The 13,938-nt window shown below is 37.4% G+C and overlaps 1 protein-coding gene and 1 pseudogene across 1 annotated transcript in view; both read right to left on the bottom strand.

Annotated features, from left to right (window-relative positions):
- The window catches only part of IQCA1 (IQ motif containing with AAA domain 1), a 172,559-nt gene that overhangs the window by 138,102 nt on the left and 20,519 nt on the right, over nucleotides 1–13,938 (bottom strand). Inside the window, exon 7 of the mRNA XM_008574644.1 lies at nucleotides 2,179–2,384. Within this exon, the coding sequence (XP_008572866.1) occupies nucleotides 2,179–2,384 (206 nt within the window). The remainder of the gene's footprint in view (nucleotides 1–2,178; nucleotides 2,385–13,938) is intronic.
- LOC103592042 lies at nucleotides 3,701–4,306 on the bottom strand (annotated as a pseudogene).

Here is a 13,938-nt window from a genome sequence, read left to right on the forward strand (position 1 = left end):
TTTTCTTATACTGTGAGTGAGAGCAGGAGTCTGAGAACAAGGTTAGCGACTGGAATAGGGGTTCTGATATTCTGGATAACAGAAATACATGCTATTTTTAAGAACTAAAGCACTGGTATCGTTGCTGATATATACTGCCTTTACTGTGATATATTTCTAACAGCTTTATTGAGGTATAATTGATATACAATAAACTGCTCATATTTCAAGGGTACAATTTGTAAGTTTAGACAAATGTATACACTCAAGAAAGTATGAACAAAAGGAAAAATGAGGGGGAAACCAATAAAGAAGGAGAGGGGATATGTGCACTTCTATACCTCCCCCTCGTATTAATAGCATTCCTCCACCTCACTATTATGTTATCATCAGAATGTATACCTGTCAAATCCCTCATTTTAAGTATCCCTCTCATTCAGAATATCCCATTTTGCTATAAAATATCCCTGATTAGTATGCTATGAAAAGAAAATCTCATAAATTTAATCAGTGTTGAATTTTAAAAGTCAACAATATGTTAAAATTGCATTTGTAGTAAAGAACAGAACTTCTCAATCAAAAGCATGTAATTGTTATATCATACATTCATAAAGAAACTGTTATAAAATTTAAATATTATTGAGAAAACAGTGTTTTAGAATCCCACATAAAGTTAACACAAGAGAAGTTTACAGTAGTTTAGGTTTTTCCAAATCATTGTAAAAGTAATTGATACACAATATTTGATATCTATTGCTGCGTAACAAGTTACCCCCAAGCTTAGTAGCTTGAAACAACAAACACTGATAGCGTCACAGTTTCTGTGTGGAGGGAATCAGATGTGATTTAATTGGGTGCCCCTGCCTCAGCTCTCATGAAGCTGCAATCAAAGTGTCAGCCGGGACTGCGGTCTCATCTGACCGCTCACCTGGGGGAGGATCCACTGCCAAGTCTATGCACATGGTTGTGGGCAGGATTTCGTCCTTCTCAGGCTGCTGGAATGAGGCCCTCAGTCCTTTGCTGGCTGCTGCGTGGGAGCCTCCCTGAGCTCTTTGTTGTGTGGGCATCCCCACTGGGCAGCTGACTTCTCTGAGCCAGCAACGGGGAAGGCAAGTGAGAGAGTGAGAGAGGAAAGCAAGACTGAAGTGACATTCCCTCACTTTTGCCTTATCCTTTTCTTTAGAAGTGACTTAGTAAGTGTAGATCACACTTAAGGGGAGGGGTCTCCAGAGGCCAACTTAGAGGCTGCCTACCAAGACATAAAATCTTTTCATAGAATTTTTTGAGAGGAAGTTTGATTTTTCTATTTCCAACAATTAAGTTCCCTAGTCCCAATGAGCTACTCAGAGTTGGTGTCTAAGAATCTTGGAACCTAATGGGACCCAGCACAATACCCACTCGAGAAAATGGATGGCCAAGTTTGCCTTCCAAGGCCCCTGGGACTGATCACAATCATCTTCCCACTTTCCTTCCTCTCCTGAAATAAAATAGTTTTTAAAACTGCTCTAATTAGTTTACCTATAAAGCGTTTCTCCTACTATACGGAAAAATGGTGTAATAAAGTGTATATTTAAAAACCACCTTTTGTAAACAAGTTTTAAATCATTTAACATTTCGTTTAATAGCATTAAAGAGGACCCCTTAATACATAAACAGGCCTGGGTCCTTATCCCCAGAACTCCCACCTACCCATCACTTCAAGGAGACCTGGGGGCCAGGGGCCAGGTGTCAGGCCCTGGGAGCCAGCAGCTGTATCAAAGGAGTATGACAGTGGGACTGTGACCAAGAATCTCAAGCCTCTTACAGGTAGAGGGGCCGGCCACATCCCAGAAGGGAAGGGTAGCATGACCTGCCTGTTGCTGGGTCCCCTGGCTTTTGGACAGACCTGGCCTGTGAAGTCCTACCATTGTGGCACTGTGTCATCCGCCCATCATGTTCCATTCCATGTGGTCACAGAAGCACTATGTGGATAATTTTTTCAAAAAATTTTTTTAAAAAAGGACAAAAAGAAATTTCATTTGAGGGAAAAAAGAAAAAAAAGAATTTCTGAATTCTTAGCCTTGGCATTTCACTTTCCTAAAATGAAGCCAAGAAATCTCACAACTCTATATCAATATGCTTTGGTGCTAAAAACATAGAACGACCTGAACCACTAAAGAGAAGGCTGAGCGGATATATCGCCATGCGGCTCATAGTTACCTGCACTCAATGAACCAGTGCCAGATCTGGTCCTGAAGGGTCTCCCTGATGTCTGGACCTTCTATCAACTTCAGGTCGTCCTTGATTATAACCATGGCTTCCTTGTAGTCCTCTTCGTGCTTTGTCTGCACCTCGTTGCGCAGTAAGTTCACCTTCTCAGCCTGCATTATCGTGGCACTGACTTCATTAAAGAGAGGAGGTGGACTCTGAAAATACCAGCAAAAGATTTGAGATCACAGAAGTTAGATAGCTGTTAAAAAATGTTAGAAATTAATCAAATATGCCAATATTTTCAATGGTGTCCTATCAGGCACCTGAGAAATACAAGAATATAGAAGGAGCAAAGCGAAATGCATGTGTTTACTCTGCCTGTTTAACTAGAAGTCCCTAATGTAACTCTTTATGTTCCTGTTTTTGAGTTTTTCAGCATTCATATGTTTGAGGTTTCTCTTCTGTCAACAGCATATAACTGGATTTTTAAAGATTCTACCTGAGAGGTATAGAAAAGAAAAATTTTATTCATATGTAGTTACGAAACATTTGGAGCTAATCCTTCCTCTCTGTTTTCTAACACACTTCCTTGTTTTTCCTTTCTTACCTTCTGTTGGATTTATGAAGTTAGCTTTGTTTATCCTTGTCATCTAGTGGTTTAGAAACTACACGTTTAGTTTTAATCTACCAGCTGTTCTTAAAATTTTACATGTTAACATCTATATTTCTATCTCTGTCTAGAATTTGTCACTATCTACACACTTTCTTTGAACAAGTCTAGGACCTCTACATGTGTTCACTTTTCTTCCTCCAACCTCTCATTTTATAATCACAGATTATGATTAATCTTTTAAATCAGCAATTGTTTAAATTTAACCATAAGTTGTCCTGGTTTTTCTGTTGACCCTTCTTCTTTTTCCTATGTTTTCATTTTGCTGAAGCATGTCCTTGAGTGTAACTTTCAGATAGATATGTACAGCCATAAATATTCTGAGTACTTGCATTCTTAAAGATGTCTTTATTTGGTGACCCCCCTCCCCACTTGAATGGCAGTTTGGCAGTTTCCTTGGAGGATACTTCTAACATGCAGAGCTGCTAATGACTAACTTGTTGTAAATTTAATTGTTATTCTTTTGTAGACAAGGTGTTTTTCTTCCTGAAAGCTCTTATAATGCTTTATCCTTGGAGTTTTGAAAGTTTATCAGAATGTGTCGAGGTGTGGGCATTTCTTCCTTTAACATATTATCCTTTGGTGGGTCCATTCAATATGAAGAATTGCATCTTCAACTGTGCAAATTTTTCTTCTATTATTTTTATTTATTTATTGATTGATTCATTTACTGATTGATTGATTGATTGATTGGCAGGGCACAAAGAGCAAGTTTATTTGGTGAAGGATGATGCAAACATCACCCAAGAAGGACAAAATGGGAGAGGTGCTGTGACAAGACAGCCTAGGAAGCCTTTGAGGCTAGATGCAAAAAGTCTCACACAGGGAAAGGCACGGGGTCTGGGGATACTAGGAATGTCCTCAGCCATTCAGCACCATATGGACAAGCTCTTTGAAGTTGATACAACCACTGCTGTCCTTGTGCCTTGCCGCCAGCATCTTTACTTCTTCCTCTGTCATCTTCTCACACAGAGTGAAAAGGACATGCCAGATTTCAGCACCCATTACTGCGCCGTTCCCTTCTTTGTCAAACAACTGAAGGCCTGCAACCTAATCCTCATAGGTGCCCTGGTCCTTGTTCTTGGGCACAGTCTGCAGCGTGGGCAAGAAGCGCTCAAAGTCCAAAACCTTCACATTCATCTCATCACTCTTGGGGTTCCCCAGGACCTTGAGCACCTGGGCATTAGTGGGGTTCTGGACCAGGGCCCTCATCACGTCCCCACATTGACTGTACAGGATCTTGCCATCACCTGCTTGGACAAACAGCTGGAAGGGAACCTTCACATTCATCTCATCACTCTTGGGGTTCCCCAGGACCTTGAGCACCTGGGCATTAGTGGGGTTCTGGACCAGGGCCCTCACCACGTCCCCACATTGACTGTACAGGATCTTGCCATCACCTGCTTGGACAAACAGCTGGAAGGCCTCCTTGAATTCTGCGGTCTGGTCCTCAGTGAAGTCACACATCTTGACTGCTCAGCTCCGTCGGACCTTTTCCTACAGTAACGGCTCTGACTCCAGGCCCAACCCTAGTCTCTTCTATTACTTTTAATCTGCATTTCTCTGCTGGCAACAAATATTAGATAAATGCCAGACCACCAGATTGATCTTTCATGACTTTTTATATTTTTCATCTCTTGTTTGTCTATTTGCACTGTAATAGAAGATTTCTTTATCTTCCAGAACTAATTTGACTTTTAGTTATGTCTATTTATTATTTGGATTTATTTAAATTTTGTGGTGGCTATTATTGTTTTATTTTTTGGCATGCTTTTATTTTCCCAGAATTCTTTCTTATTTTTTATTTGCTCCTTACCTCTTTTTTAGAAGCCACTACAGGAAAATTTTTTTTACATGCAACATATCCTTAAATATCTCTGAATATACCAGTGAATTATTTTTTCCAAATTCTCTCTTTTCCTCAAGATTCAGAAGAGCTTAAATATACATACCCCTGTTCCATCCTGATGAGAGGAAGAACTGAGACATTAGTAATTTTAGAAAATCTTCAGGTGATTCTGATAATTACCCAGGATTGAAAAGCACTAAGTGCTCTAGAACGGGATTCGGCAACCTATAGCCAACGGGTCAACCCTGGTCCACTGCATAGTCCCATAAGCCACGTTTCACTGGAACACAGCTACTGCCATTCACTTATGTATTGTCAGTGGCCACCTTGACACTGTGATGATGATGCTCATGTTGTGACAGAGATCGCATGGCCTGCAAAGCCCAAAATCATAATGATGACCACAAAGATGATGAGAAGAACAGGGATAAAGATAAGGATGGGAATAAGAAGTTGTTTAAAAGAGGAATTGAAGAAGAAAATGCAGGTGTCACTTCCTGAGTGCCTCCTGGTCACCACTCGCTCTACAGAACTAATCCCTTAAGCCTTACCACACACCCGTCCAGGCCGGTGCTACCATCGTGTAAGGAAATGGAATCAGAGAGGCTAATTAACTTTCCCAGATTCACACGCCTGGCAAACAGCAGAGGCAGGAAATGACTCTTACTTTTTCTGATCCAAAGCCATGCTCTGGGATTTTGGGACAGAATGACTGGGTTTAATCTTGGCTACTGCGGTGATTTTGTGCAAGGCACTTAATCTCCTAAGGCTGTTTCCTCCCCTTAAGCTGGGAATGGCACTCGGCTGTGAAGACAGAATGGAACATTCTGTGCCAGGCCCTGCAACAGAGGCTGGCTTCAAGTCAGCGCTCGATGAATGTTCGCCACGGTTGCTGATGGGGTGGTTGTCACTATGCCAGATTCCACCAACAACCATTTGGGTGAAGCCCAGGAACGCCAGGGAGCTATGGTGTGAAGAAATTTCCAGGGATGAGAGAACAGCATTAAAATCCATTTCAAAAGCTGTGAAACAAGAATGTAACAAAATTCAAGACCTTATTTACAAAAGACATTGGTAAAACTATAAATCGATTACTCAGAAAAAAATGATGATCAATTCATGTCTATACTGAAATAAAGTTCAAATGGATTAAACATTTATATGTAACAAGCATGTATGAGCAAACACACACACACACACACACACACACACACACACACACAGACACACACACACAATCTCTAAGAAATACCTATGAATGTCCAGAGGTGGCAGGGATTTCACAACGGACATGCTGTTAGAATAGCACATCCACTTAATGCCATAAAGTCAAGTGAAAAAAGAAAAAAAAATCCCACATGTAATACTCATATAATACTTTGTAAATATATGCATTAGAAAACCTAAGGAAATAAGCCAATTTTCTAAGTTCAGTGTAATGAGAATGCACAACTTTTATGACAGGGGGAAAAAAATTACTTTAAAAGGAAATATGGAATGAGAATTATAGCATCATTTTAAAGAACACTGCTAAAAACAAATGATCTAAATCGCCTCACTATACAGGTGCCCAGTCATGATTTTTCTTAATTTTATGTATTTTACATTAAGATTGAGAGAGAAATTTCCTTTATTTAATCATTTAAAAAATATCCAATTCTTATACCTTTCAGGTGATGTTTTTAATTCCTAGTGTTTACATTTTAAATGCATGAAACAGAAGTTTATAATTCACAGAGATTTTAATCGTATCTCTCCAGTGGCTCATTTAAAGTTAACTGTTTTCACGATGATGTTAAAATGGATCTCTGCAACAAATGCCCCAAATTTCTTTGCCTCTGACGAATGTATAAAATCATTTTGAAGTTTTGCATTAATGTTTGATTGTCTACTGCATCTATGAATCATATGATGCTGCTTCCCCAAATTACATTTCCTATGGTTAATTGTAGGTTTCCTTTTACAGACAACCTATACCTTAGTTGGGCCTTTTCTCCTTTCATCCCTAAAAGTGAATGAAGGAGTAGGTAACCCTGATTTGTCTCTTATCAGTGGCTCTATAAGAAGTGTTCGGCAGACTTCCTAACACTTCCATGATCTATGAGGGAAGCAGAAAACGATGCTCAGCTCTGAGCAGATTTCCATAACAACCCCAACGGCATGGCATTCTCTCCTGCATTTCTTCACTGCAATTCTTTATTGATGTCCACATCCATCCTTTGAGGTGGAAATGAGGACGTGACCATCCCATTGAATGAGGGAAGCAGAAAACGATGCTCAGCTCTGAGCAGATTTCCATAACAACCCCAACGGCATGGCATTCTCTCATGCATTTCTTCACTGCATTTCTTTATTGATGTCCACATCCATCCTTTGAGGTGGAAATGAGGACGTGACCATCCCATTGAACGGATGAGGAAATGGAGTTTAGAACTAAATGACTGCTCCAAGTCATTCCATGTTAATGAAGAAGCCAGCACTGAGATTTTCTGGTTCTTTTAGCTCTGTATTTCTCCTATTACACCATGCTGTGCTGTTAATATGTGTGTATTCATGCGTGTTTCTCAATATAGACTTTCTCTGACAAAAATACATGCGGGTCATTTGTAGCTTCTTTCTTTAGTTGCTTTTGAATTTAAAGGTTATAATATATTCAGGTCCTGTGTTAATGAACAGCTTTTCCTTTGGGCTAAAACATCGTTCCTCTTTAGTAACTTTGGTCATGCAGAATTCAAATTTGTTAACTCATCGCATAAACAGCAACTCATTTAAAAATAAATTACGAATATTAAAGGCAGATAGAGAACACGATAATATACTATATATTGAAATACATCAGCTGTAGAATAATGCATCTTAATGAAGGCTTCCCATGTGAATAAACCATTATATTTACAAGCTTTCCACAGTTAATGACCCAGAACAGGATAACGAAACTTACATTTCATAGCAAGGTCCTCTGTCAGCAAAAATATACATATTAATAATTGATGTTGCTGTAAAACTAGGACATAATATGATGCTTCCTGAGTTTGTGGGGAAATAGGACTATGCGGTCCATTAACTTAAAATGCTTATCTAATGTTTGATGGGCTTTGTCTTTAAAAATCCTTGTTCAAATTAGTAAGAGAAATGGACATTTGTCCAAATGAAAATCTGTTCCATTTATCAATCACAAATATACTTGCAAATAAGTGACTTAGTGCTGGCAACTTTCTTGAGAAGCTCATTGTCTTGCGAGGGTTTGTTCTTCGTGGTGCTTTGTTGCCACCAAAGGCGAAGACGGAGCGGCAAAGGAAAGGGAAAACATCTATTCCGTGCAAATGACCATTTTGTGAGATCTCTTGCCACCGTAAACGCACAGACTAATGAGCTCCGCGGCCCTCCCAGACATGGCGAGCATTAGTGTTCATTAGGAAGCACTTAGAGGCGTCGCTCGCTCAGATCATTGGGAGCTGCTGCGTTTGGCCCAATTTTGCACATGAAGACCACACGCTGCGGAATGCACTGCTCCCAAGCGGGCCTGTCTCAAGATTGTGCAGAGAGGGGGTGCTCCTTAGTTTATTAAAACCAGCCATTTTGTTTCATCATTTCATTTCAAAGTAATGTATCTATACTCGTGTTTATGTGTTGGTGTTTATACAAATATAACTACTCATAAAGGTCAACCCAGCAGGAGAAATGGAAAAAAAGACCGTACAGAGAGCTAGAACTGACGGTTTTCTTTTGCACTCTGTTCAGAGTAATGTTATAGTAAATCTTTATTTCTTGCCTGTTAAGCCTAATTTCTTAAAACAATGTTTAGTCTAAAAAAAATACATTAATTAGGAACTGGGTTAGAACAGCAGCTTATAATTGATTAGTGGTGGAAGCTTAATCTGCTACTTTTGTGCCCTACTTAAAAAAAATGTTTTAAAATAAACACTCTGATGGCACTTATGGTTTGCTAGGCACTATTTTAAGTGGTGTACAAGTATTAACTCATTTATTCATCACTGTAGCCTTATGTGGTATGTACCATTATTGTCTTCATTTTATAGATGAGGAAACTGAGGCACAGAGTGGTCAAGGAATTCAACCAGGACCACATATTCAGGAAGTGACAGGCTGGGGCTTTGGCCTGAGGTGTCTATCTCAGGAGTCTCTCTTCTTACCCTCTATGCTTTCCCTCTCTTCACTGATAGGTCTCCTCTGGCTTAAAACGTTTTGTCTGAAAATGATTTTTTATGGGTACTATACGTTAAAGTGCATTTGTAATTTTAATAGATTTTGTTGAGCTGCCTTGCAAAGAAGATTGCACAATTTACTCTCCCCACCAATGGTGCAGGACAATGCCCATGTTTCTATGCCTTGCCAACACTGTGACATTAACCTTTTTGATCTAGCAAAAGCAGGTTAAAAAAAATGACAATTTAATAAGCATTTTTGAATTATAAATGATGTGAGCGTCTAAACCCATGATTATAAGCTATTTGAAAAAAAAAACAGTTAACACTTGTCTAGTGTTTACTGGGTGCTATGTGTCAGACACTATCTTAATTGCTTTACAGGTATCACTTTAACACTTAAAACAAATCTATGAGTTAGGTGCTATTACTATCTCCATTTTGCATATCCAGAAACTACAGCACAAAAAGATCAAGGTGCCAGCCCAAGTTCACAGAGCTGGTAAATGACAGAACTGGAATCTGAACCCAGGTAGGCTGGCTCCAGTGTCCTTGGCCTTAACCACTTTACTATGTTGCATTCAAGGACCTTTTAACAGGCCCTCATATGGAATAAATAAAGACAGAACATAGGCAAAGAAATCTTAGAACAAGAATGAGGGTAAAGAAGAGAATTATTTTCTTTCTTTAGTTTCTGATAACCGGAAGACATGAGACAAGAATAAAGCAGTATAAGAAAAAGATCTGAAATCAAATTAAAGGTTCCCAAGCAACTAGATTGTAAAATTCCCATTTAAATAGAAAAGAAAAATGGTGACTTTTCTTTCTTTTTCATAGACTTTTGAAGTGGGCTTTTAAAATCACAAAGATTCTTCAGGGTGTCCTCCAACTAATTCTGATCTTATTACTCAGGGTGTCTGACAGCCTTGCATGCACAGCTGTACCAGGGTGAACTGACTGTTGTGTTTACAAACTTTTTTCTGGTGCAACACACATAGTGTAGGTTGTGTGTGTGGGCAGTAGCTGTTGCCTTAGGTGTCTCCACTTCAGGTTCATAAATTTAGTAGTATATAACAATAAAGGCCAAGACATTTTAAATTTTGAAATTGTTTGCACATGTATTTTATGCAACAATATATTTTGAAGTATTTTGTGTTCTGTTACATGGAACAGTTATCAAACTTTTTGAGAGTTTTCTATTACATAAAACCATTCAGTCATGACAACATACTGTAACTTTCCAAGGTAATCAACACCAGCCAGTATTTCTTGAAGGTGTATCCTATTCCAAGCTCCAGGCTAGGCACCTTACCTACAATTTCTCCTAGTAGCTCGGTGAAATACATAGCACTATCCTGCTCTTACAGAAGAAAAAACTGAGGCTCACAGGGAGGGTAAGGATATATGTCACCAAAAGTCCCTCCATTAGCACAATGTGGAGCTAAACTTTGAACCCAGGTCAGTCTGCCTTGAAAGCACATGTTGCCTTCTGCCACTTCAGACCACTGGTTCTTCCTCAACATCTCGGAGCAACCTTGGTGCATGAAGACATAAGCTCATTTCTAGGATTCTGTCTCCCCCCAGGACAATTAGACAAGAGCTCTTCTGTGTTTAAAAAGTATAATGAAACTAAAATAAAGCCAAACAAAACCTGAAAATCCTGCAAATCTGTTTTTTTAGAATAAATTTATTTTCTGGAAACAATCAAATGTCATTGAGAACCAAATATGATGAATAGTACACATGACCAAGCTGGACCATGTTGTATACGTTGGAATTAAAACGAGATCATAAAAGAGCATTTCATTTAGGTTCTTTGCTCACTCTTGCTTTGACAGCAGTTCCCAAAGAGGAGCCCCACTTTCTGAGGGCAGCAGACCACAACCGCGATGCGCACAGAGCTTCCCAGATGCACAAGCTCTCGGAAGGGAGCCATGCTCATGTGGGCGCCCACACTTGTACTTGGGGTTATTTGTTAACAGGAAAGAAGTCTACTTTATTGGCCAAAAAGTAATCTAGAATATAGCTTGTTTCTTATTAGAATTAGTAAGTGAACAGGGTTTTATGGTGCTTTTAGGATTTAGTTGATGCGTTTAAAAGTGACAGGTCTTCCTCTTTAATAAGTGTTCCCCTCAGTGTTCTTTATTATAATGCAAACATTGATAGCTTCAGGGTGACATAAAATATATGATGGTCATGACTGTAGGACAAATTATCTCAAAGGGATCCACAGAATGAAATGTATTACATTCATTAAGTTTCCCTCTACTTGATCCACTCCATTGGCTCTGCCAATTAAAATAACTGCACATGAATTTTTAGAGTGCTATTTATTTTCCTTTGTACATTTTAGAATATAAATATTTAAAATGGCAAATCCAAAAAATAATAATTTATATGAAAAAGGTAAAAGAATCATTTGGTTAGGAATTGAAGGCATAATGAATGATGTCTCGGTCTAATTCTGGTTTCAGTCACTCCTGGAAACATGCCAAGCTTCTCATAAAGACACAAATACAGTTTTGATCAGATAAGTCAGTGGTTTATACTATAGCATAATGCTACAAAATGAAATATGAAAATGAAAATGTTAAAATGAGTAGGCAATATCTTAATCAGGGCATAATGCTACAAAAATGCTACAAAATGAAATATGAAAATGAAAATGTTAAAATGAGTAGGCAATATCTTAATCAGTGATATGGTGGGAAATATTTTCAATTTCTTGGATTTGGGATAATGGATTTTTTATGGCTATCAATTAGTAAACAGAAGATAACATTCTTTTAAAAATTGAATCTATATATTTCTCAATGGTATAAAATTTCAGCAGAACATGTAACCAAGGAAAGAAATACTTGGAAAAAAAAGCAAACTAAAGAAAGTCACACTGAACACAAAACAGACCTGTTACTCTCTTTATAGCAACCAAAAACTGTATTGCTGAAAAATTAATACAATCTCCTTTCATTTGAGCTGAGCACATACAAACTACAAAAAGTAAAACTGAAAAACTAAAGTTAAAAACATGTAATTCTATCTTTATTGGTATCAATATAAGTTTTTAAGACTTCAGGATAGAAAAATAATGTTTGGCCATTGGCCAAGTTTCTGGGGTGCAGCACATACCATATATTCAGTAAATGTAGGCTGAATTCAATTAAATGGAACTGTAATTATATAGAAGTTGTTGAATCAAAACTGCTGTAAGGTAAAATTTCGTGTTAAAACTTAGATTATCTTAGATTGAATTTTTGACTGCTAATTTAGTTTTTAAAGTAGAAAACTAGACAGAACTCTTGTTTTTATCATCACATCATATATCCCTGTGCCTCTTAAGGGTGTTGAACAGAGAAACAATGCCGTATCATGACCTAGTTACCTATCCACATACGCCAAACAATTTGGAGATCTTAGGAGAAAAACTGATAATATTCTTAAGCCATTTACTTTTACTTTTAAATGTATATTTTTTTCTAATTAACAAAGTAAAATTTCACCATTTTAGAAAATACAGACAATTACAGAAGAAGAAAAAGAAAAACCTTCCAAAGCTCACACATTATAACATGAGCTCTATTCAAACATGGCATATTTTCTTTCTTTCTTTTGTAAGTGCATGAATATGTGCATATACTTAGTTGAAGTTGTATAATACGTATAATTTTAAATCCTGAATTTTAACCTGGACCATTTTCATTTCATCAAAAGTTAGTCATAAACATACTTTTTAATGTTGACATACCACTACATTATGTGCATAATTATTATATTATTTAACTATATACCTACTCTAGAACACTAAAATTGGTTATCTCCAATTTTTCATTATTAAAAATAACACTGTAAGGAACTTCTATGTACACAAATTTCTATTTCTGATGACTTCTTTAAGGTAGAAATAGAATTTGAGGGTAAAGGATGTAAATATTCGAAGGATCTTCTTGCATCTTGCTAACTAACTTACAGAAAGACTGAGTCAATTTAACTCATTGTGTATGAGAATCAGCGTCTCATCACACCCTTGTCAATAATTATAATTTTAAAAAACTTTTCATTTTTTGCTAATAAGACCGATACAGTTTACTCTATTTTACCAACTCTAAGATGCACATTTTTCACAGTTTAACATATCTGAAATTAGGGATGGATGTACTAGGGTACTTCAAAAAGTTCATGGAAAGACTGATACTATCTTTCAATTCTATTTTTCCACAAACTTTTTGAAATACCCTCATATATTACAATCAAGGGTGTGTTCTTGTTTATTTGGCAGCACATTTTTTCTTAATGGCACCAAAAAATAATGACGCCTCTTACAATCAACGACATCTTAGATTCAATGAAATATAGCAATATCTTATTTAACTTTAAATTTGCATTTTTTGACCACTAGCAAACAGTCATGATTTACATAGAACCATCTCAGTATACATTTCAATGTCCCAGTGAATTTTTTTTTTTAATTTAATTGTGGTAAAAAAACACATAACATAAAATTTACCATCTCAACCATTTTTTAATGTACAGTTAAGTAGTGTAAACAATATTCACATTGTTGTGCAATGTGTAGAACTTTTTTATCTTGCAAACTGAAACTCTGTACCCATTAAACACCTTTCCCACTCCCTCTAGCCCCTGGTGGCAAACACCATTCTACTCTCCGTTTCTATGAGTCTGACTACTCTAGGTACCTCGTATATGTGAAATCACATAGTTGTCTTTCTGTGACTGGCTTATTTCACTTAGCATAATGTCCTCAAAGTTTACCCATGTTGTAGCATGTCACAATTTCCTCCTTTTTTAATGGCTGAATAATATTCCACCCAGTAAATTTCTAAATTACAAAAATCTGTAACAACTGGCAGAAATCGCTGACCCATTTGATTCTGACAGCTTACCTACACAACCAAAAAGCAAAAGATGGGCTGGTCCCAAGGGGCTCCCAATTTCCAGAAGTAAATGTTGACAATTTTGAAATACAAAGATCAAAGGAAAATCAAGAATGTTGGTGATGAAATCAAGATATTGCTTAAATCAAATATGCTATTCTGGTATGATTTGCGACATTTTTTTTTTTTTTT

The sequence above is a fragment of the Galeopterus variegatus genome, unplaced genomic scaffold, assembly GCF_000696425.1.
Source record: "Galeopterus variegatus unplaced genomic scaffold, G_variegatus-3.0.2 Scaffold57, whole genome shotgun sequence".
Lineage (NCBI taxonomy): Eukaryota > Metazoa > Chordata > Mammalia > Dermoptera > Cynocephalidae > Galeopterus > Galeopterus variegatus.